At 33.5% G+C, this 25,645-nt stretch overlaps 1 protein-coding gene across 4 annotated transcripts in view; it reads left to right on the top strand.

Moving 5' to 3' along the window:
• RBFOX1 (RNA binding fox-1 homolog 1) overlaps positions 1–25,645 on the top strand; it is an 869,105-nt gene that overhangs the window by 783,295 nt on the left and 60,165 nt on the right. For all 4 annotated transcript variants that reach the window (XM_050713747.1, XM_050713748.1, XM_035548778.1 and 1 more), the window contains one exon: positions 13,624–13,704. In XM_050713747.1, the coding sequence (XP_050569704.1) occupies positions 13,624–13,704 (81 nt within the window). The remainder of the gene's footprint in view (positions 1–13,623; positions 13,705–25,645) is intronic.

Raw genomic sequence — 25,645 nt, 5'->3', positions numbered from 1 at the left:
TAAATCAACTCTAAAACCTTGAAGATAATGGTAAACAGTAGACCAATGACATGATTGTTATAGCTCTGCTTTTTTACTCTGAGTGCACACTTCTGTAAAAGAAAACCTTTATTGAGGCATGACAGATAAAAATGGAGACTATAAGATAAACATAAGATACACACCAAGCACAATGTAAGTAAACAATTACTTGGGGACTGGAAAAAAAACTGTGTATTTACAAAAATACTATGGAGTTTTCTTCTTGAGTAGCCCTTCTAAGACTTTTTCTGTCTTCAAAATGGCCATGCTGTAGTAAATCAGAATACTCCAAGAATATGGACATTCACATCATGCATGCAATAATGGGGATTAACAGTGGCATGTTCCCAAAGTGCCATTTGAAGTCTGCTGTTATAACTCAGAGGCCCAGAAATACTTCTTAATAGCTGCCGACTGCAAGCGTGCAAGTGGGTAGATCACTGGCACGTCTCCAGCCCTTCCCCAGGTCTGCTGGAATGTCCTAAAATGGCATTTCATAGAAAACAAAAGGACAGTGATTTGTCTCATTTCAACATTTTGCAGAATTCCACTTTGCAATATAAACATAATGTAATTGATAGGTATTTTTTTTAAAATTTGCTGTACCTCCAAATATTCTTCTATATTTTCCTTAAATAGTAAAAGAATACTACATAAAGTGTTTTTCATCCTTACGAGAAATAGATGTTTAATGAAATTATCATTTCATTTCAGCATATCTTTTCCAGTAAACTGTTTTATCAAGTTTTCAGGCAGGTCCTAACGAGGAAATTTGTAAGAAGTAGTGTGTGATTCATCTCACAAGGTCTTCATATAAATTGGGGCAATTTTTTCATTTTTTTTTTCCACCCAATTTTAAATCCATCCCATAGTGAAACAGAATTTTGTATGTTAAGGATAAGTCTGTTATCCTCTCTCATATGTTTGTTCATCTGTGATTGACAAAAGACAGATTTGCAGATTGGTTTCTTTAATAGGAGTTATATGGTACTTTTTTGGTGTATATTGTTACATTCTTTATTTCTGTTGTGGTGTTATAACATGAATTTTACCTGTTTATTTGTTCTCATATTGTGTATATTTTATGCTTAATAGCTAGACGTTATTTCAGCCTTGGGCAGTCTGAAAATGAAGTGGCTATTGCTGGTTATGTTTTTGTTGTTGTCGTTGTTGTTGTTTTATTTCTGGTTTTTTTTTTGTTTGTTTTTTAATGATGAATTATTGAGCAATTATTAAGCACTCTCCTTAGTAGAATGTAGAATCTCATTGCATTTATATTACTACAACAGATCAGTCCTTTAATGCAGGTAACTTGAGACATAGTAAGGCCATTAGAAAAGACTTTTTTCTTGCAAGAGGCGGAAATATATTTTAGGGATCAGAGCTAGTGAAGAGGCTTCTTTTTGACAGTTCCAGTATGTGAAGTTGGGGCAAAATATGTTACGGGAATGACCTGGCCATGTAGTGAATGTTCTTTCAGAGTACAGTTGAATTCACAGTGTCAACAGGGAAAAAAAAAATATATATATATATATATATAATTATGTAGTCATAACTAACAAACAATCTGCTATTTCAAAACTTTTGTTTGGCAGTGGAGAAAGAAATGACTTAAGATTAGTGGGAAAAGAACCACTACAGGTCATAGTGCACAGTTTAGAGAGATCCCATCCTCCTTTTACTTAAGCAACTAATTACATACAGTTTTTCGTGAATAGTCAAGAAGTGCTAGATGTTCTTCAGCAGCTAGTTGGAAGTAATCCTATATAGCTAAACATAAGATACTATAATGATACTTTATCTGTTGACAGCTTCACAGAATGGCTGAGGTTAGAAGGGTCATGTGGTCAAACCCTCCTGTTCAAGGCAAGTCACCTCAAGCAGGCTGCTCAGGACCATGTCCGGACAGCTTTTCAGTATACCCAGGTCTGGAGACTCACAAACCTCTCATCCTAGTCACTCTCATAGTAAAAAGAGTGTTTCCTGGCATTCAGATGGAACCCCGGTGTTTCAGGCTGTGCTCATTGCCACTCGTATTGTCACTGGGTACCACTGAAATGAGCCTCGCTCTGTCTTCTTTACAGTCTCCTTTCAGATATTTGTGCATGTTGATAAGATTCACCTGAGCCTTCTCTTCTCCAGGCTGAACAGTCACAGCTCTCTCTGCCTTTCCTCATAGGAGAGAAGCTCCTGTCCCTTAATAATCTCAGCGGTTAATGCCATTGTTTCAGTATTCATCTTGTGTTAGTTCAGCTCTTTCTTCGTAGTTACTTTTCTTCCATTAGCTCAATTTGAATAGTTGTATTCACTCTGTAAATAGTGTGAACCAAGTGAGGGCTATGGTAGACATCCAGTTTCTTTAATAGTTAGTATGTATTGTTCCCAGGTGGCTAGGAAAAAATTCCCCATCAGTTAAAATGTAAGAAAGAAGAGCATGTGCTTTTGACTATTTATCCATAATACAGTCAGAGCAAAGAGAGTGTTTTGAATGCCTGGGACTTCTTAGCATGCTGTCAATTTGGAAGCTAGCAGTATCCTTCAAGAAGCAGATTTTGTAACAAATTTCCTTTTACAGGTTTGTTTTAACTTTTGAAAAATAATGCTATTTTTAATTAAGAAATAAAGAAATACCATAGTACAATATATATAAACATGCACTTAAATAAGAACCCAGGGGAAGAGAGGATTTTTGTATGTTTGCTAATGCTAATTCTCTTTCTCAGTGTCTTAAAGCATCTATTTCTGGAGTGTAAAAGCACCTGGGATTCATTTAATCTTTCTAGTGTTTCTCTTTGAATTTAAATGACTGTTATGTAATGCCCTAGAAATACTTCTTATTGAAAGCATTTGGAATTTGTGAAGCTGAATCATATGATTGCCCAGCAATTCTAGATCCCAGATTAAAAGTTCACTGTACCATATCTGTAAAGCAGGTGAAACTTGGCTGTTTATCAATATATAGATATTAATTCACTTTATAATTAATTATATATGCTTAGATTTGAACTTAGCCAAAGACTAAATGGCAGATTTTGGCAGATTTTTTCCAAATAAACATATTCTCAAAATTACTAGCTAAACAGTTTAAGTAATTTTCTAAATACAGCAAAATGAGAAAATTATTATTTAATATCCCATCTGTTAATTTATAGAGATGTTCCTTTTCAAAGCATAACACAAAGCTGTAACTGTTGTTTTAAAAATCATAATGTTAAAGTACAATCATACAAATGATATAATCCTAGTTAGTTAAACACCAGTGGTGACAGTTAATGCATTTCTGAAGCTTCTATAGAGCTGTTAGAAGCCATTATATTCAGAATACTGGTTTATGAAAAATTAATAAAGTCAGTAGAAAATGGAATTCAGCAGCATCTGTACTAGCTATTTACACACAAAAAAATCTTTGAGAATTAATTATGCCTTATGCTACACTATAATGAGTTTTTCATTAAAATGTCTACCATTACAGAAACTAAACAAGGATTATTCAAAGAATAATGCCAATGACTGTTATTTTTTGAAAGATTAACTAAGTTAATTGGTTAAAAATTCAAATCTGAAACAACGTTAATTGACATAGATTTAACATTGAATTGAAGTCTAAATTTTAAAAAGAAAATCACAGATACTGTCAGTATTACCCTTTTAAAGGTGTTTCTTCTATGTGGATGCATATTTAAAAATCCAGTATACAGGTCGGCTTTGATATTGTTCTTATGTGATCTCTAATAGAAATTCCATACACTTGATTATTTCATGGTAAATTGTAAGCTGTAGATAGAGCTTTATAACAGCAGATAATGTTTAAGAAATGAGTTTCAGCTTCTTCAATATAAAAGTTGTGTAAGTTTGACCACAGTGTGGTATAGAGGTATCATTTATACTGTATGATGATGAACTTGTGCAGGAATAGGATCTGAAAAACATGAACTGCATGTTTGCTGAAAGTTGGAATTCTTTCAAAATGGGAAAGGAGGTGTTTGGGGAGAGAGGTGGATTTGGATTTCTTCGATTGTTGGTAAACAATCCTTCCTCCTGTATGTCTTGAATGATTTTATTTTATTTTTTTTTATTTTGTTTTATTATTTTATTTTGTTTTATTTTATTTATTTTATTTTATTTTTAATCAAGTAAGATGCTGTACTTCTGTAAGATTCACAGAAACTGCTTTGGGCTTAGGAAGTCCCTGAGCTGCAGATAGTTGGAAACTAGGAGGACCCTGCCCTCCTAGTGATTTTTTTTTCCCTAATGTTTTGAGAAGAAAATAATGCTTGGACTTCTCGTAAGTGTTATTCTTGTCATTCTGGTGGTTAGCAAAAATGCATTCTATGGTTTTCTGACCAAAAACATTAAAGAAATATGCTGGCATCCTAAAACTATCTAATTATCAACATTATACTGATATTTTCTTTTTTAAAACCTTTTCCTGGTCTCCTCCTGTTAATATTGTTGTTTGGAGCATTAGCATGATTTTGAGGTAAATATGAGAATTATGCCTGCTTGCCACATTTTGGGCTCAGGTTTGCAAAGTAGGTTTGATACAGGTGAAATAGATTCAGATTGCAAGAAACTGCATTGGAAGCTCCGTGTGCATGCTGTCGTGTGTCCCATGAAGGGGATATAAACATTTGAACCAGACTGGCTTTTGGACAGCTTTGAACCATGTATGATGGGGTTGTCTGCTTCAGGAGACAAAGCTAAAACTAGCCCAGAGTAAATCCTCCAGACTGTGTGATGTAGATTTAGGGACTGGATATAAACCAGCTGTTTATTATAGCTGCTGCTACTGTCTCACTAATTACTTGAAAATGCATCGTTAGCCTTCGTGTGCTTCGTCTGGACCTGAAGTCTAAGCTCCAGTATACTTGGTGGTTGTCTTATGAACTAAAACTTGAGACTGTGATTCAAATACGAGGTAGGGCTATATGGAAGAAGCACTGCCTTAAAAATCTCTCAGAGGAAAATTTAAGACAAACTACAAAGTAATCACTAAAACATTTTGTTCAGGACTGAGTGCCATATTTGCAATGTTAGATAAGGTTGCAAATTAATGAGAATCAGAGGAATAAATGAATCTGATTAGATGAATAACAAAGAAGGATCCAAGAATTAGGGTGGGTAGTCAGACAGACAAACTATTCTCAAATGTAAAGTAATAAAGTAATATATGAAATGTAAAGTTAATATAGTTGAGTGGAAAACTCTGATGTGTTTTAAACCTTGATTACATTTGCAAATTAATGCTAAAGCAGTTTAAGATTTGTTGGATTGTATTCCAAACATACAGCTAATGTCTTCTGTTTCCTCTTCTGCATTTTCTTCTCATTTTGGGGCATTGGATTATAGAATCCCCAATACATTAATGTTGAAATTGAATTTCATAATACTTACTGAGAAGAAATTTAAAAATACTGAAATTTCATTTGTTTATCTATCTTTGGAGGTAGCTTAGACAAAGCTGTGTTTTAGAATGGGACACAATATCTGCTCTGTCAAATTTTCTTTGTGAAAATTGTTTGGGGAATATCTCTCACCATAGAACTGCTTCTAGTGAAAGTGAATGTTTTGGAAAGTTTGGAAACATTGCATTGCTTTTTGTAATGTTCTTTTACACTCATGAAGTTGTGGAATCTGAATTGGCTAGAGAAGAAATAAACTAACAAAAACCAGGATTATACATGATGATTTAGTTTTTGCTTTTATACTCTCAGATAGAGCTTGTCATTCAGAGTCGATTTTTACTTCTAAGTTAAAATCAGCACCCATTGGAACTAAGAAATTAGTAGTATGCATCTCTGCATCTAATTGCATTAGATTTGCATTTATGTTTTATTGATTTACTGAAATAGGTAATTTACACAGAAAATAGCATCTTGACACAATATGAAAGGGTATGGAAACTGTAGTGTTTGTGTTTGAGCAGAAGGGCTCCAGTTTCATTTATTTGTGATTCTATTCATACTGCAGCCTTTATTCATCAGGCAGATGTATGAATGTGGCCCGTTTTAGTTATCAGCTGAATATAAGTGCATTTTATATTCCCAATTATCCTGTTTCAAGATTGGTATACCAGCTCAGTTTATATTTATACTGTAGAATATCTTTTTTTTTTTTTTTTGTCAAAGTTACAAGTGAACCAAGATCAAGTTAAATTAACCAAGAGTAACTATCATTTACATATATGTTAGTCTGATAGGAAGAGCTAGAAAGATTAGGAACACCGATTTGATTTTCAAAGGTCCTGAACAACTTCAGTGGGACACATCTCTCTGTATATGATCATAGTGAATACCACTTAATGTCGGTTATATATATACACATTCAGGTACATATAAATACAGTAAACATCGCAGGAAAGTTACACTTATGGGCAGTACTGACAGTACTACAACTATTTTTTACATGATTACACAGCTTATTTCCAGTTTTAGATTTTTTTTTTTTGGTGACAGTGTGTAAGTATCTACATGTGGATGCCAATCATAACAATTCTCTAGCAAGCTTAGGGAAACTCTCCAGCCTTCTTAGGTATTTTGGCATAAGCAGCAGCTGACTTTGTGTGGCATGGTATTTTCCTTTTGGTTACAATACAAGGAATGTGTATGGTTGATTAAACTTTTTTTTTTTTTTTTTTTTTTTTTTTACTATATTTGGAAAGAGCAGTTTATTGCAATTGCTTTATATGGTGAGCAGAAACATTACAGGAATTCTTTGCACAAAATACAGCCTATCTATGGTAAGACTGGCATGAAATGAAAATAGAAACAAGTCAGTGTTTGTTTTTAAGTTCGTATTACTTTGACACAGACCAAGAGAACCATGGCACAGCCTAAAGTTACCACTAAAAAACAGTTATTGTCACATACTTCATTTGGAAAGTTTGGAAACACTGCATTACATTTTCGTAATGTCTTTTTCATGCTCACAAAATTTGGTAATCTGCATGAATAATTTATTCTTCTGAAGGCAATCTTGGTGAATTTTAGTGCCTCAGTAGTGCATGTATCTTTCAACTTTTCGCTGATGAAGTGAGTCAAGCTTTAAAGCAACTCATGATGTTGTGAGGGCTGGAAAAGGATCTTGACATGGGAGCAGAGCTTAAAAGAATTTGCACAGGAATCTGCACTTCCAGCTCCTGTGCCATGCACAATGTCTTTCCCAGTCTAAGTCACTGCAGTACATACTGGTAAGCAATCTGACCAGTTGTGTATGGTATGGCAGCTCCTGGAGAGAGAGAGGTCCTGAAGCACCTTGTTAGATTGAGTATGAGTTACAGAAGGAAGAGAGAATGGATCTCACACAAAACTTTTACCAGAGCTGCAAACTTTGTTGCTCATCTGCTTTTTCCTTAGGTGATATAGAAACCTTCTAAACCCAGTGCATGACTTAATATACCAGACAATGCACATATGTAACAGGAGAAAGAGGCCTATTTCCCAAAAGCAAAGAGTAATTGGAAGGATAGCTTACAAATGATGTTTGTTGCTACATGCATTGCTGTTCTCTGAGTCATTGCCAAATTTTATTGTGTGTTTTGGTGACACTTTAAGAGATGGTAATAAATAATAATTAAAAACAAACAAACCAACCTATGCACTATGCTCAGAAAAGTTATGGAGGAGGAGATCCCATAACATGTCTTTGAAACCCCCTGCACCCCACCCCCCCAGGTTTTAATAACCTATGTGAGGTTATACATGGATCAAGGACTTATTACATAAATATAAGAGTATGTATAGAATACAGATTCTCATTGTTCTGTGTGGAACTTATCAGAAGGCAAGTATACATAGGTTATTCAGTAACTGAATGTATTTCAGGTTAGCTTTCAGAAGGCAATATAGATACTGATTTGGACTTACAGAACTCACCTTTGAACATTAACTGCTTTAGATTCTCCTCCCTGCCGTTCAATTTTCTTGTTTAAGAGAAACTCCACAGATAACACTGAGGAAATTAAAGATAGTTTTTATTTATATTTTTGACATACTGGAAGAAAGGGTTAAAGGAGGTGTATATTTTTGGATGCTACTAGTTTATTCCTCGTTAATAATGGGTGGAGGTATTTAATGTAATCAATACGGCCATGGTTGTGTTTAAAACCAAAAGAGGAGTATTCAGCTCACAGAAAGGTCCCAAGTGGCACTCAATAAGCACTTTTTTTGTTAACATACTTAAAAGCATACTAAGTTTGACTGTTGTTAATGAAGGGCTAAGCTAACACTTACCAACTAGTATGCATCAAAGTTGGAGGTTCTCCGTGAATTCCCCAGTCAGATGGGACAATATTATTATTGCATACAATACAGTATTACTGTACAACAGTGGTCTTTTAATTAGGTGTTTCTCATCTATTTCTGAGCACATTTGAAATGACACATCATAAAACAGTATTTCAGACCAGAACAAAAGTAATGCTAATTCTGTCTGGAAAGGCCATTATTACATTACATTCTGAAGATAGCAAATCAAAAGCCGACATGGATTGTTTATGAGGATCATTGGTACACTAGCAAACTTCCTGACGTGTTCATGAGAAATTCAGCCTCATAGTTTTCTTAGTATGTTGTATATGGAACAGAAGTTAAGAGGATAGGAACAGTAGACATAGTTGCGCCAGGGAAAGTTTAGGTTGGATATTAGGAAAAACTTCTTTACCGAAAGGGTTGTTAGGCATTGGAATGGGCTGCCCAGGGAAGTGGTTGAGTCACCATCCCTGGATGTCTTTAAAAGACATCTAGATGTAGAGCTTAGCAATATGGTTTAGTGGCGGACTTGTTAGTGTTAGGTCAGAGGTTGGACTAGGTGATCTTGGAGGCCTCTTCCAACCTAGATGATTGTGTGAAGCACGTTTACATTCCTGACACCTATGTTCCTCCAATAATCAAGCAACTCATTCATTTAGCAATGCCCTCAGCACCAAAGGAGATTGATAAAAATTGCTGCTAATAGGTCACATACAAATTCTGAACCATTTATATATGCAAACCAATAAGAGTATAATAGTTGTTGCAACAGGTACAAAGAACAGTGATCAGAATGACAGAGAACTAACACAGAAATAAAATTGGTCTATATACCATCCAGCTATATTGGAAGAAAGGGGAAAATGAAATAGCAATTACTGATGCAAATATTCTTAGCTTTTATTTACTTTCCTGCATCTAATTTTATTTTATTTTTATTTTTATTTTTATTTTTATTTCTTTTATTTTATTTTATTTTTATTTTATTTTACCTGTAAGTAATACTGTAGAATGTATAACCTGGTACTTGGTTGCTAAAAGCAGCAACAAGCTCCTATTGGTAACATAGTAGAATAAATATGTATAAAGAAGAGCTTCTTTACCTGGCAAGCTGAGTGCAGAATGGATTAGAGTGATTTAATCTCCACAAAATCTCCTTGTGTATAGTAACCTGCTTAGTTTCTATATCCACCTGTGCACTAATACCCAATGGGGACCAGCCCTGGATATTGGCTTTATTCTGTCACCGAAAATGCTTATGTGCTTACACTAAGGTTGTTATAATTTATTGCCCTGGAGTGTAATGAAGTGCTACCTCCATCCTCTTCACTTTTGTAAATCCCCAAAGATCTTGGAGAATAAATAACAGAACTGTAAACAGGAAACTTTTTGCATGGGAGCAAAGGTTCTGAAGACAACTATGCTGGCAGGTGCTTCATTGTAAACTTGGGTTATTGATAATGGTATATCTACTTTGTACAATTCTGTTAGTGAAGATTTCTGAAAGTTCTGTCTACTTTCTGTGACAAAAGACAGCTAGTCCCATGATCAAGGCTCTACCACTATTAATTTTGCTTCAGCAGCATAATTTTAAATAATGGTTTGAATTTTTTCTTCTGAAAATCTTGTTTCAATTTATACTTCCTCAAAGGATGCCAAAGAGACTCAACTAGTTGTGCAAATTCTTTTAAGCTTACTCCAGATCTTTCTTTTAAAGCTGTCTGTAGTTCTGGCTACCCAATGGTTCCAGTTAGATACAAAAGCTACTTTTGGCAGAAGTGATAGGAAATCATTTATAATTTACTAGAAAGTCGTTCCATTGTTAATGTAGTCACCTAAGTATTTAAGAAATACAATGAACTTTTTCATATTTTTTGTATGAACCAGTGAGTAACCTGTGGGTCATCACTGATGCATTGGCATTTATGGTTATGCTCTACAAATTAATTTATGTAAACCATGTAAATAGGAACTACGCACAAGAAAGCATATTTTTGAAAGTAGAAAAAAATAGAAAAATACGTTTAGTCAAATATATTGGATGATTGGGGACTGATTTTTAACATCTTAGAAATACTAAAAACTTCACATAATTTTCCTTACTTCCTTAGACACTTTTGAGTAATTATTTCCTTAAAAATAATAGTGCTTCAACAAAAAAACTAATCAAACAGTACATTTTTAATCATAGGCTGTAGGAGAAAACATTGCAGGAAGATAAGTATGAGTGGGAATATTTTTTGAACTTGAAAAGTATGGTTTTGTGCATCCTGCCAGCCTGTAAGCCATGGGTGAGTGGTGAACCAGTGGGTTCTTTGCAGGCTTATTGTCTGCTGACAACATGCCCTGCTGCAGCACAGCTGCCTGCTGCGTGCAGGATAACCCGCGGCCTTGCTCAGCCCCTGCAGACTGCGCTGCTCCTGTTACACCTAGCAGCATGGCTGCCTCAGCTTCCTTCTGCCACTGGTCTGTCTGAAGCTCTCCTAGGAGGCACCTGGCGTGCCTGTAGTGAATCCACTCTTCAAATATGTATGCTAATTTTTTCTGATCCTTTTGACAGAAGGAGTCAGGAGAGGCTTTCAGTTGATGATCTCCAAAATCCTGTATCACTAGTCACATGTCCTCTGTGACCAAATATGTAAATCCTCATATTAGAGAAAAAAAAAAGTATGCAGATTGTTCTTAATGAGAAAATATCAGCCTTAAGCATGCTGGTACAGAAGAGATGGTAGAATTAAGGGTGAGCTCTTGCATGACTGTAATTTTTTGAAGCTCCTCAGCTCCATGACATTATTAAATTACAGTTTGAAGAGAAATATTAATCACTATTTTAAAAACTTCTTTTAAAAATCTTTATTCTCTCATGGTACAGTTTAGCATTCCAGGTGAAAAATAATATATATATATATTTATTCCATTAGGGAATTTACAGATTGTTTTAATATTCTGAGACTTTTACAGAAGAGTTTACTGAAAATAATACAATCTTTATCCAGTTCTACTAATTACAATTTAAATATTTTTAATAACAAAATGAGTTTCAGAAGAAACCTTTTTCTCACAAAGGTAAATTAAAAAGTTCCATATTTTTCCCAAATATCTAATAATAGTGATTTAGATGATGATTCAATGTACAAATTCAAAGGCAGAATGTCAAAATGCCATTAGAAAGCTCTATGCATCAAATTGAGTACACTGTAATCATATGGATTTAAAGAGCATCCCGTTTGAAGTATTTTCATTAGAAATAAGAAGACAAGTAATGAAACCTATGTGAGATGAAATCAGAAAAACTGTAATAAGAATTTAAACTGCAAAAAATAGTAAAATATCTCTAGCTGCATACCATGGAAAAAATATCTAGTATTTATGTTGATTAATATATAACTATAATCTTCAATTTTTGAAAACCTTTAGTTTTATGTAGGTATACATGAAGTTATACATAATTTATTCTTAGAACCTGATGAAAATTACTGTTTTTAATAATTCCTTTTCTTATTTCACTCAGCTGGATGAACTCATTTATACCTTCAGCTTACATTTTCAGGCTTCTGTAGTAGCTCAAGTTTTGAAGCATCTATATGGTTTTAAATACATCCATATTCCAATGTACATATTCCTACTGTCAAGTTTGTTGATGGATCCTGTTGTTTATCTACTAGCCTGAAAATGATGCTTGCCATTGGTATCTCAATTTCCTTTATTTAAGAGCTTCCAGAAATATAGACAGATCTGTCTTAAGTTAAAAAACAACCAATCAAAAGAAAAACAACCCCCACCCAAAAAGAAACAAGCTAAAAACTTGTTTTACCTTTTCAATTAGTAGTGGATGACTGAAAATAAAATCAAGCATTGCCAAAGTCCATTAATGAAGGATTTGCTACGGACTGAGAAGTTTGGAAGCACAATATTTCATGAGATTTCCAGCGCTCACAGACTTAGCAAAATTGTATAAATTACAAGAATTATTTTCTTTCAGTATTTCCTATATTTCCACCTCAACTGACAGCTGATAATTAAAGAAATGGTTAATGATAGAGATTTTCTTTAAAAAAAAAATAAATTTTTTTTTGAAACAATTCAGGTGTGTTAACTGCATGTAAATTGAGGACTTGAGGATTGCTCCTGTTAGATAGGCAAATTCTATATGGAAATCATACCTACCATTTGTAATTAACATCATCATCTTCCAAATTTTTGTTTGACTCAGTTCCGTTGAGTTACTTTGCTTATAAGGCAATGCATGTCTTCTCTTAATGTCTCACAAATTTTTAGGTAAATATATTTCAAAATCTGTGATTCATAAATTCTGACAACTTGAAGTATGTCAGTGTATATATCTGTTGTATGTATGTTTACAATTGTATATGTACATATATTTGCAAAAACATGTGTCACAGCCTGCTCTTCCTGGTGGACTGCATTCCTAAAGTGGAGAAGGTTTTTTCCTAGTGTGAAAGTATAGCTGTTTCTCCCTCTGTTCAATGTAAAGTCTGTATTCATCTAAGAATGTTAAAATATAACTACAGAGAAAGAGGATGAAGTAGTAAGGCATTGGATTTAAATTTATTAAAAAAACAGGAAACAATCCTAAACTTCAGTGATTTCTTAAAAATGAAAATTTTTAAGCACTGTTTAAAATTATTTTTACTTTTTTTTTTTGGGGGGGGGAGCGTTTTTGATGGTTTATTTTATTTATTTTATTTTATTTATTTATTTTTTAATCCTTATATACTGGAACATAGTATATGCTTATGTATTTCTCATTCAAGCAAAAAATACTCAAATCTTCACATGTACTAATAATGGTGTGATTTCTCTCACATCAGTGTTAATTTAAGCGATGTAACTCAGATCGTACTTGACCTAATATCTGTATATGTGAGCTTTGTGTTCTGAATTATCTGCTGTGTTTGCTTAAGTAGTCTTTCATTTCAGCAGAAGTTAGAGAGATGAGAAGTTAGTGGCTGGGTGATGGAAGTAGGAGCTTTGCACAAGCTAATTAGCTAATTAGGCAGCTTCTGCTCCAGAGATGCAGGGCAGAGAGGGAGAGAGCAGCTGCAGCAGGGTGAGGGACTGGTGCATGCTGTAAATGATCAGAGTTTGTACCAGCTTCTCCATGTGATAAAAAGAGTATTTGGATTTGGGGGGATGTCTGTGTTTTGCTTTTTCCAATGTACAATTGTATGTGTTTATTGGGGGCTCTTTTTGTTTTGAAGTCAAAGGACATAAAGGGCCCCTTCTTCACTGCACTGCTTCAGTTATGGCTTTATTTCTGTATTAAGATAAAAACTGAGGTTTAGTTGAAGTGTTCCAAAACCAGATACCACTCTCTCTCTCTTTCTTGTAGGCAGGGTGCTGCTGTGCCAGGCAAACCAGGAGGGATCTCCCGTGTACAGTGCCCCCAGTTCACTAGTATACACATCCACAAGTAAGCTAGTGTTATGGCTATTTTTTTTCCTGTTTTGTGAAAAAAGCACATTAATGTGAAAAAAGCCCCATAAAATTGTCAATTTTCACAGTAGCTTTTGTTAAGGTAAATGTGGTAAGTAATGTTAACATAATTCAGGTAATTAATTTTACTTGCATCTTTATTCACAAACTGTGTTTTATTTAAAAAAATAAAAGGCCTGTTCTACACTGCACTGTTCTACAGAAATGGTCAAAAGGTCTACAGTAAAACTGTTTTCTTTATTATTATTTTTTCCAGTACTGCTGTATACTCTGCATTTTCTGTAGAAGATGTGTTTCTTTTTCCTTCCTGGTCACAACTTTGATTTAATAAACAAAAAGTCTCATAACTTGCCGCCACTTGTTTGGGTCAAGGAAGTAAATAGATGTGAAGGTTGTGTTATATTTATTTATTTATTTTCAAAAAAAGAAAAAGAAAATTGTGTGCAAAATGAGTATTTTGAATTATAAGAAGGTGCCCTAAAAAAAACAGCAAAGAGAATCCGAAACTATACAGGCGGCCATCAGCTGCTTTCCTGTTCAAAACCTTGGTGCACCAATGTCTCCTCTAAAATTCTGAAGCAGAAGTGGAACTGATTGCTGAAAATGTTTCATATTGTACTGATGGTACCACTGATGCCCATTCAGAAATCTAGTCAGATGAAGAGGCAAATGAAATAGTAATAATTATGTTTATTAATAGGTGCAACACTGCAAGTAGCCAAAGATGAGAAAATCACTGTTTTTTCATGTAGCGACTGTTGAAATGATCCATTGAAACAAAATTTGCTGATTAAAAATCAACAAGAATATCTTCTGCTTGTTGCAGTATATATTTTTTTTTCCTGATGAATTAAGATGAACAGCAGTATTTGCTATGAGTTCTTAGCAGTTCTCTGTAAAGAAAATATTTTAAACTGTCTGATTTAACAACATTACGGTACGTGCTCTTTATGAAGATTGTATTCACTGTAGAATGCAAATTCTTCTCTTTTAAGGCACTAAAGACTTCTAAAATAATTAATTTCTTTTGCTAATTGAAACCAGGAATGAGGAAAAGGAGTTCCAAGGTGATCATCTCTACAGTGATATAACTCTCTTATGTCAGAGGCTATGAACAATATCATCCATAGAACTGCTGCTTTTACACTATAGATATGGGATCTACTTTCAAATCAGAAGTCTACAAATACATAGTAAATAACAAAATACATGCAGTGTTTTAAATTGGAACTGAAGTTATCAATTAAATCTGCATTTGCTTCCAGATACTGCAGGAATATTTTGTACTATCACCTTTCCCAAGCAGAATTTTTCTGTCATTGTGGTTACAGAGATCCCTATGTTACTTACTTTGTTACTATGAAATACTGTATAGATCAATAGGGGATTCTTCCTTACAGAACATTTTTAGTGCACCATTCCTTTTTGACCGAAATACCTCAGGCATCTGAGATTCTATTTTTAGAAAACTATACAAACATTTCATTCATTTCACTGTTAGGGAGCTTCTTTGGGAGGAGAGGGGCAGTGTTTGTTTTTTATTTTCTGTAATTTACTCCAAATAAAGCCTTTCTTAAGTTCATCTTGTTGCCATTATCTCCCTGTGTTATATCCTAGCAAATTTATTTCTGGGGCTGTTTACATCTTACAATATATCCAATATTATTAAATCTCTATATAGCCATTGTAATAGCTAGCAAAGCTCTATACTTCACTGTTTACATTATTTCTCATGGGTCAATCCCTTTGAAAAATCTATTTTGCAGTCATGCTCCTTGAATAATGAGATCCTAACAAACACCTGTTTATTTTCAATTATGCCAAACGTATAAGTAAACAGACTTTGCCTATCTGGATCCCACTGGGCAATGTGTAATACACAGTTTCATAATAGAGATTGCCAGTAGTCCTTGCAGTAGAAGTTATTGCACTTTGTTGAATTTGTGTGTCAGCAAGTCATGATTTCTTTTTTTATGTATAGCATTTCATATTGCCAAAATGTAGTTTTCCCCACAGGTTCACAACTCCTGCTAATATGACATTATTACAATTACTAATGATTGTAATTATTTTTTTAATTTCTCCTTATTAAGAATTTTTCAGTAACGATGTAAAACAGCTCAATTTCTATAGGAATTGAATGGGAATTAACCTTGAGCTTTGTCTCATTTTCCTTCTTCTAATATTTTAATGATGTTCTATAGTATATTTTTGATGCACATTTTTAATATTGAAATGAATAAACTGATAAATCAATATTAACATCTAAGAGATTCATATTTTTACTATTACTATTCCATGTAGACAACAGAATCATAGCCTTCATTTTTGAATAATTTGTTAATTGTTTATTCTGTTATTGGTAGGATTGTAACTGTATAATATTTCAGAACAACTTACAATGGAAGTATTAACAGGTTTTAAATTTGTAATCATTTGAATGGAATGGAAAGAGCTGAGATTTTTAAAGCTGAGAAGTTTGGATTTCATTAAATGCTAATGGCATTTGGGAATTTTCAAATATTTGGAAGAGGATAGTCCCCATTTTTAGCAATGTTATTATCTTTAACTTGTCTGTATGTGTTTTGTTCCTGAGTTATATTCTATAAGGAATGAATGACAGAAACATGGTGGTAAATTTTTTTCTATATTTGTCTAGATTTATTTCTCATTTAACTTCTTGACTTTTAATTGTATTGCTCACTAGCAATTTGTGATTGCTCTGAACACTTCTACCACTTGGCTAGCCAGAAAGAAGAGTACATTTCTTGGAGCTACTCTTTGCCTTTTGATGTTTTATTTGCCCTGGAAATATTTTATGTACATTTCCCAGTACAGCGATTAGTTACACCTCTGAATATGTCAGGAGTAGGAAACATGGTTCTGCTTCCTCCCATCACTTCTGGCCTTTTGCATAATACAGAAAGAAATGAGCTGCTTCTTCTTCAAGCAGTGGAACAAATCAGTAGCAATAGTCTCTCATGCCTCATCTGTTCTCTTATGCTGAAGCAGAAGATTCTGGGAATAGATTATTTGTTATGTAGTTTCAGCATGTAAATGTACTCACATCCCTTGGTGGGACAGATTATTTGTCTTACTCAGATAATCAAAGAAAGGAAGCTTGTGGTCTCATCTTGGCTGCTGCAGATTCCCATAACATTGTCATCTTGAAAAGAAATCTAATACAATTGATTTAAGTTAAATACTTCATCATCATCCTAATGCAGAATGAAGAAAGTCCAATGAAGAACGTAGACAAGTTCCTATGAAGGACATGTATCCAGAATGTAAAGATTTGAGTACACCACATCGTGGTGAGGAAGTGAGCATTCACAGGAAGCTTCCTGGAGGCCCATGATATCTCAGTTTCACTAAACTGAAATTTAGCCAATCAAAGAATGTGGCCAAATGTAACTGACAATTATTTATTTATTTATTTATTTATTTGCACTCACCTGCTTTAGACTAGTTGCTTCCACAGGAAATTTTAAAATCCTGAAGAAAGTTGTATCTAATGTTAAATAAAAAGTCTAACAAGAAAAATGTTGGAAATTTCTAAAATTAGGCTACTTGAGCATAAGATCCATGAGAATATTAAGACCCTGCTGGGCAGAAGGAAGATTCAAAAGAAGAATAAAGTTCTGTCATTAAATATCTGTATTGCTGCTCAGTAAAGGACAATAGTATAGCTGGTTAAGTGTGGTTTTAAAAAAAAAAAAGAAAAAAAAAGGGAAAAAAAGGCATAAATACCAATCTGAATTTATGCAAGGACTTTTAAAAACTCTTGTTTTCCTCAATAGTTAATTAGGGCTCAAAACAAAAATGGGAAACAAGGAAGACATGAATTCACAGTATTATAAAATTATTCAGGTTGGAAGGACCAGGTTGCTCAGGGCACCTTTAATGACGGTGACTGCACAACCTTTCTGGGTCATCTGTTTCAATGCTTGAGTGTCCTAGCAGTGAAAAACTTTTGACTTGTATCTGATGGAAATTTCTCTTCTTTCAAGTTATGATGGTTGTCTCTTGTCTTCCATCTGGGTGCCCCTCTGAAGAGTCTGACTCTGTTTACTGGATAATACTCCCTACCCTTTAATGAGAAGGAGATGCATCTGCCAGTAGAAAACGTCTTTGTAGCTGATCAACATCCTCCGGCTCGCTAAGCACTAGTTGGTAAAAGAAGCCAGCCAACAACTGTGCATCAGATTTTTCAAAAGTTTACAGTTGCGCATACCCAGATTCCATGGAAAGCAATGACAGAGAGAATTACAAATGCTAATAAAAGTTCAATGGCAGCTAAATATTTTTCACTTTCTAAATCAAAATGTTGATCTTTGTAACCTTTAGGCTTTATTTTAGGTCCAAGTGAAAATAAAGACACTCGGGTCAGTAGGTATGTAACTACTAGTATATTTTTCTGAGCATGTATTATAGGACCATTTATAGAATCATGGAATCATAGAATCATATAGAATATGATATAGAATCTATGATTCTATAATTCTACTAGTATATTTTTCTGAGTATGTATTCTAGGACTGTTCACTGCACTGAACAGCTGACATATGGTAAAATAGTAAATTGCTATATGCCTTTATGATTCACAGATGAGTGCCTGTATTTCCCAAATGTTTTGCATGCCCATAAAAGAGATTTCTGCCTCAAATTCAATAAGAGTACAGTTTAAACTGATGTCAATCTTGGGTTACATTTTCTAAATATTACATTTTTTTCATCTTCAGTAAGCATGCTTATAGGCACCAACATACACATGCTCTTTTTCCATATTTTTTTAATTAAAAATAATTCTTTCATATTATGATAAAATGACAGAATTAAAAAAAAGAAAAAAGAAAAAAATATGAAAATGCAGAAAGCAGATATTCTTTTATTCTATTTTATCACACTCAAGGGCAAATGAAGTTGCTGACCTATTTTTTTTAGTTCATGTATTGATTACAATTTTATGAGAATATGTAGTAGAATACAGCAAATAGGACTAGGGGAAGGAGGGGGTAAAAATGCTTATAAATCTGTCCCACATTGTTCTCTTTCTTTAATTGTAATTGTCTGATGAAAGTTCCATCAGTTTCTGTAATTAACCTAATGGTCTAAATGAATTTCCAGATCACTGGTTATTCACTTCTGTATGAATGCCATTGCATTGAGTTTAATTAATACAAAGTAAGTTCAACGTCCTTTGTATCATTAGAATTCTGTTTTAACTGTTTCAGTTAAAAATATTTTTTCCTCTTATTTTTTTGTCCCATTTATGGATTTGGGTGTTTATTCTCTAGCCATACTAAGATATTGTCTAGTATTTTTATAATTAAAATATTTTAAATTGAATGCTCTTCAGATTTCCATCCTCAAAATATCAGTGTAGATATTTTTTTGGATTTATCTTTTCAACTATTTTTAAACAGAATTCAGTCAGTGGTAAATTCATAATCCCATGATATGCCCTAGAACATCTTATTTGTCTTGATATTCCTTTCACAGAAATACATATGACAGATAAGCACTCACCAGAGAATACTTTTTCTTTGTGTCAGACAGATATTAAAACAATAAACTATGTTGCCCTGGGATTTTAGCTTATGAGCAACTAGAAAACAACAAGGCAAAGATGAGATGTTTTTGAAAGGTGGGAAGGCAGTTCTTTCAGAAAATTCCCTAGAAACCTTTGGTCCTGTAATATTTTTGACAATAAATATTTTTAATGCTTAAGTTCTTTTAAAGCAAATGAGAAAAATTCCTAAATGTTCCAAAATTATCCTAATAATCCTCCCGATTCAGACTTATTCATTAGATGCCAGTAGAGAATAAAAATCTGTAGCAGAATCTTAAAGGATAAATTATATTAAATTATGGGAATTTTGCTTTTATAGATATATATTCTGTATTAAAAGGACTTATCAACACATATATGATAGATACATTTGCTTTTTTTAAAAAATATAAATACTTTTTTTTTCCTGTGAGTATTTTGTTTCATAGGTGGAGGATGGGTCCAGTGGATAGTTCAGGACTTTGTTGATATGCATGGAACAGATGAGGAAAATCATAAATACCAAGTATGAACACCATATCCAACAGAAGGATTTAGATTATTTGAGGATTCATTGTTCTGTAGAAATGACAATTAAGTAAAGCTTGTCTATTCAATGTTTCTTTTGAATATCTTTACTTAAAAGTAAGTTACTTGGCTTATGAAATATTTGTGAACTAGTTAAAAAAATGCTTTGTGAAACTATTTTCATTTTTTTCTATTTCACTAAAAGCATTCCAGGTTTTATTTTACTGAGGAATTACCAATAGACTTTGACATTTGTATTACATTCTGGGATATTTCCAGTACCAAAAGATTACGTGCGGAAAACATAAATTTTCAAAAGGTTATTTAAAATGGACTTTTGAGCAGAATCTTTAGTGGAAACATTCTATTCAGTTGATTTTTTCAGGTTTAATCTGTTCACATCTAACTACCTGAAAATAGAATTGTAATGATGATCCTGTTATGATATTGAGACTCCAAGCAACCAAAGCTTAGGTGCTCCTGGCAGTTAGTACATCCATTTCTGGGTTTTGCATGTAAGACATGATTGACCATATTCAATCTAAATGGGCATGTACTTTATGGTAATGACATCAGTTATTAAATTGTTGTGATTTCATTGTTATGGTTTTTATTAATTTATTTGTTGAGATTTTATTGTTGTTGATGGGGGAGCAACTGTTTAGTATGTTTGTCTTAGTTGAATTGAATTGGTATGTGGGACAGGTACAATTTAAAGATTGGGCAATCATATGATATAAATAACTTGCCTATGTTGTAGTATTTGCAAATTAAATGTAAAAAGATTTCTGCAAATTAAATTTTTAATTGCTCTGTTTTCTCTTAGCCTAAAATGGAATGGCAGGTCAATTCATTACAATTAATATATATATATCAGTAGATTGTATTTACATATTTTTCTGGTTTTGTCTACTTTTAATTGCTTCTTATAGAAAAAAGTAGAGTACCTTTGCAAATGAGTTATGTGAATAAGCCAACAAAGTGCTTCCTGAATTAATAATAGACTTTTTTTTTTTTTTTTTTTTAATATGAATTGAAGAGAGAGAATCTCCTGGTAGTAGCCCAGGAATAATGTTAAAAGTACCCTTCCTGGTCCTCATGTTAAAATACTGTTTAGTGAGTTTGCATGAAAATTTTAACAAATAAGATATCAATAATAGTAAGAAAGTGAAATTTACTAATGGCTTTTTTGTCCGTCCCCCTTAAGGCAAACTTCAAGAATTTAAAGCAAAGGAGACATGTTAAAATTACTAGTAGCTTTTTTAATGCCAAAAATTTTCTTAAGGGACAAGTATGGAAACAATGGTCTCTGTTACCAAAATCTTATGACCTAGGTAGCCAGCTAAAACAGAGGACCTGGGGAAAGAATAAACTGCTCTGAATTCAGACATTTTAAGCACACAAGCTTAGCATACTTACTGATTCAGTGATTTTTTTTTTCTTGGATTTTTTTTTATTTATTTATTTTAAGGGAGTAAAGATTTTCAGTCATGAAATGACAACGCTTACATGAGGAGAGGACTAAGGTGGGAAAGGCATTTTGTAAGAAGTTATTTTTAAGGAGGGACTTAAAGGAAAAATGGTGAAGGAATGACATAGGCAGGGTTGGAGGAGTTAGTTTCTTAGCAGTTATGCTAAGAAATTTTTATTGAATATAAGTCTTACAGTCTTCTACTAGAAATCAACAGGTTGCACATATAAACAAATTCAAGAAAAAAAAAAAGATATAAATACCAAAATGCTGTTGAACACTATATTTGAGGTTCAGTTGACCTTAGTTGTCATATATGATGTTCATTCTATGTAATGAGAACAAGGTTGTTGTTTCTTTGTTCTGAAATGCCTGTTTATCTTTTCAGATTAGATTTACAATTTTTATAATGCTGATTCAGAATGGAGTTATTCCAAAATATATTCACTTGATTTCAAAATCAAGTGAATTATGTCTTATTATTAGACAGTTTTCTATGGCACTTTGATTTTGCAAACCTTTTTCAAGCAGTTTCTGTTTAGCAAAAAGGACCCTCATGATTGTGAAACTCAACATTTGTGCTGTAGTGGAGATAGGCTACAGTGATCTACTTATGTCACTTTTAAAGTTTTCTAATCAGATTGTAAAGTCTTAATGGTTTTATTTACTTTTAACATCATCAATATAACACAATTTGGGTTGTTTCTATAAGGCCTTTTATATTTCAAAATTAAATGTTTTAGTAGCTTGAAGGGTATTTATCCAGATACTTCTAGCTTTGCTATAGGAAAACAATTCCTTTCTTTTGAAAGGAGTTTCATTTAGTAGGCTGCATTTACTTGAAAGTAATCTTAAAAATAAATAAAAAATAAAAAGTAATTTGAATCTAAGCCATCAGTTGAAAAATGAATTAATATTTACTGAAAAATATTCACACAAAAGTCTATGATGCACATCACTAAAATGTGCAAGTAACTAAAAATAAAGAAAACGAAGAAGTCTTATTGACTTGCATTTCTTTAACTGTGGAATTCATTAAGAACACTTTAAACATGTACCATTCACATGCCAAATAGGTACTGTGCAAAGTTAGAGAGGTATCTTCTCTGTACTGCTAATAAAAGGAGTTCACATCTATACTCAGTTTCCTGTTAAACATTGCAAGAAGCATAGCTGCATATAATAAATATATTTTAAAATATGAAAACAGGTAATTACAAAAAAATATTTTACTATAAAGAGTTATGATGAACTTTGTAGTAGATCAGGAGAGATTCTGTTAGGCCCTTTTATCCAGAAAAAAAAATCAAAATGGGAAATTATTGTGCAAGTACGCAGTTGCCAGTAGGAGGAAAGGTTAGTTATATAAACTTTCAAGGTACATGGTAACACTTTCCTCATTTTCTGAGAATCTTAAAAGAATTATTAAAAGACAGTACAGACAGATTGTGGTTATGCTTAATTCTTTGAATAATATCACCAATACGTCATTGGTTAGTCAGATAAGGTTGTGTTTCTAAAACAAAATTATACTCTCAAGAGTTTCCCATGACTGCTTTAAGTGCTTCATTCCCCTTTCTGGTAAAATATACCACAATACTTATTACAGGACATCTATTAACCAGTGCCAATAGGTAAGGTGAAACTTATGCAGAAGTCTAGGCTGGAGTGAAAAATAAATTTTTCTGAACCTCCATGAAAGCTATGAGTACCCTTCTGCTTCCTGATAAAAATCTGCCTGTATCTACCCATCTTGACCTTCCTTGTCTGTGTAGTTGTGTGGCTGCTGCTTGCTTTTTTTAAAAACAGCTTACTTTATTAGCCAGGAAAACCATTTCAGTGGGCATTGGTACCTAGTTTGCTTCCTGTGCCTGTTTTACTTAGTGCTTTTACAGGTATATGTTTCTTCCAGTCAGCAAAGTAATGTATGTGGCAGTCAATGTGTTCTTTAAAGTGTTTTTCTTGGTGTTGTATTACAGCCACATTTCAGATTGGCTTTCTTTCCTGCTGTAAACCTAACATCATCTTCATTGTTTTTTTCTTGGTAGCACTGTCTGAAATTCTTGTTATAGCATTTTCTGCATTCTCCATCATGGTATATTGCCCTTCTGCAACTGTTTTCAGGATAACTATCCCTTTACCCTCTATAAGTGTTTTAAATGGTGACTAATAGTTCATCAGTAAGATGCATTGTCATTCTGCAGCACTTGTAAATATGGATTTCATTTCATTCCTTCATTTTATTATTATTATTTTTTTTCAGTGCTTTGCTGTTTGTACTTATTCTAGTGTTAATCTGTGTAGTGATGATGCAGTGTGTCTGAAGTGGTACAATGAAGAGTATTATAAGGAGAGATCTATACTGAATTGCATGCCACTGGCAGTTTTTTAATTTATACACCATCCTACTATTGGGTAGTGCAAGATGACTAGGAGGGTGCTTATAACATCTTTTTATAGTTAATTGTGGATTGTATCTTTGTTCTTTGCTTCAAATAATCCAGATCATGTTTGACCAAAGACAGCTGTGACTCTCACATGACATTGTGTTATCTTGTTAATGGAGATATGGCGCTTGGCTTTTGGCAGTACTCATGGTTACCTGTCAGGACAATAAGATGTCAGGACTTAATCCTCTCAGAATGCAGTGAAACAGTGACAATTACTTTTTTTTCCTTTTTTTGAACATGATCTATGATGTTATTATACATAATATCCATAGTGTTGAGTCCTATATGCAGATTTCTTGTTTGCTTGACTTTGCATCTACACAGGATCTAGAAAGATGCCCTACTACTAATTTTCAGTAACTAGGGAAACACAGTTGACCGTGCATATCAAGTCATTCTGTCAGTCACTTGGACAGTTGTTAATTTTATGGTTTTCAAGTTTCCCTGTCACATCTAGTTCCAAAAAAGACTTACTTTAGTGTCAGCCTTTCTTATATTGGCAGTTTAATAACAGTTGTTATTAAATCATGGCTCTTAAAAACATGTTGTATATATCAGAATTCTTAGAATCATAGAATGGCTAGGGTTGGAAGGGACCTTGAATATCATCTAGTTCCAACATTCCAAGTTCTTCCTCAACCTGAATTTCATACATAACTATTTATGAGGTATTAATATTTTTAATGCCTATATGGTTCTCTGCATGTACAATTATTTTTTTGACAATTACTCCACTATGGCTTGGGTTAGGTTAGCCAACTAGTTTTTCCCTCTGTCACTTCCTGCTTAAAATTTTCCCAACACAGCAATTTTCTGACAATGTTCTCTGTTATAGCTTAATAATTCTGTTGAGCTTTAGTGGCTTGGATATATAAGCCACTAGGCAATCACGCATTTACAGGACAGTCAAAAACTCATATGAGTTTTGACATACAGAACATCAAAAATGTCACTGTATTGGATGATATTTTAAATTTAGTTCATTCTTCTGAAAATCATCACAGGCTATATTAAAATTTTCCTTTTCCCCCTTTTTTTAACATGCTAATGGAATAACGGAGTTCTGTAACTTTTACAAATCTCCCCACTATTAAAGAATCCTTGTGTCATCTAGACAGAACTTGTCACCCTGTAATTTACTTTCATAAACAAACAGCTGATTTTATTCATCTCTGTAGTAGTGCTATTGTTCATCTAGTTTTCTACAATCATGTCCTTTTTACTTTGTCTCAGAAATCCTGTTTGTGAAAACATAGGGGAAAATTTCCATTTGCTTGGAACTTCTAGATATCAGTAACCAAGAACACAAGACAAATTATTGATCACTTTGAACATCTACGCTTGAAGATTATTCTTTAATTTAGGATCAAATGAGGCTCCTGTATCTTTTCCTTTGTGGTCTAGTTGCTTTGTTTTTGTTTTTACCTACTGAGCATTTTCTTGTTTGTTAGCAGTTTCTTTTGTGAAAAGTCAACTATTCTTTGTAACATCAACTATGCAATGCCCTTATTTAGTTATTAAGTATATCATATTTGACCAACAGTATAATTCCATAGCTTAACAAAAAAATCTCAATTATCTGTTCATTTTTTTATTCCTCCATATCCCCCATTTTCTTCTGCTTGTTAGGAGAAATCCATTGATGTCTAGGGGACTCAGGTGGCCAAACATACAGGTTAGTAAAAGGATGAAATGTGCAGGAGTTTCTAACAATCATAGAATTACCGAATGACCAAATCACAGCATGGCTGAGTATGGAGGCCCCTCTGTGTCCATCTGCTCCTCTCCCTGCTCCAACAGGGCCACCCAGAGCAGGGGGCCAAGGCCCATGTCCAGGTGGCTTTTGGACATCTCCAAGGATTGAGATTCCACAACCTCTGTGGGCAACCAGTTCCAGTGCTCAGTCATCCTCACCATA

This window comes from Cygnus atratus, chromosome 15 (genome assembly GCF_013377495.2).
Source record: "Cygnus atratus isolate AKBS03 ecotype Queensland, Australia chromosome 15, CAtr_DNAZoo_HiC_assembly, whole genome shotgun sequence".
Lineage (NCBI taxonomy): Eukaryota > Metazoa > Chordata > Aves > Anseriformes > Anatidae > Cygnus > Cygnus atratus.
The sequence above is the reverse complement of the archived record's forward strand: the minus strand, read 5'-3'. Positions and strand labels throughout refer to the sequence as shown.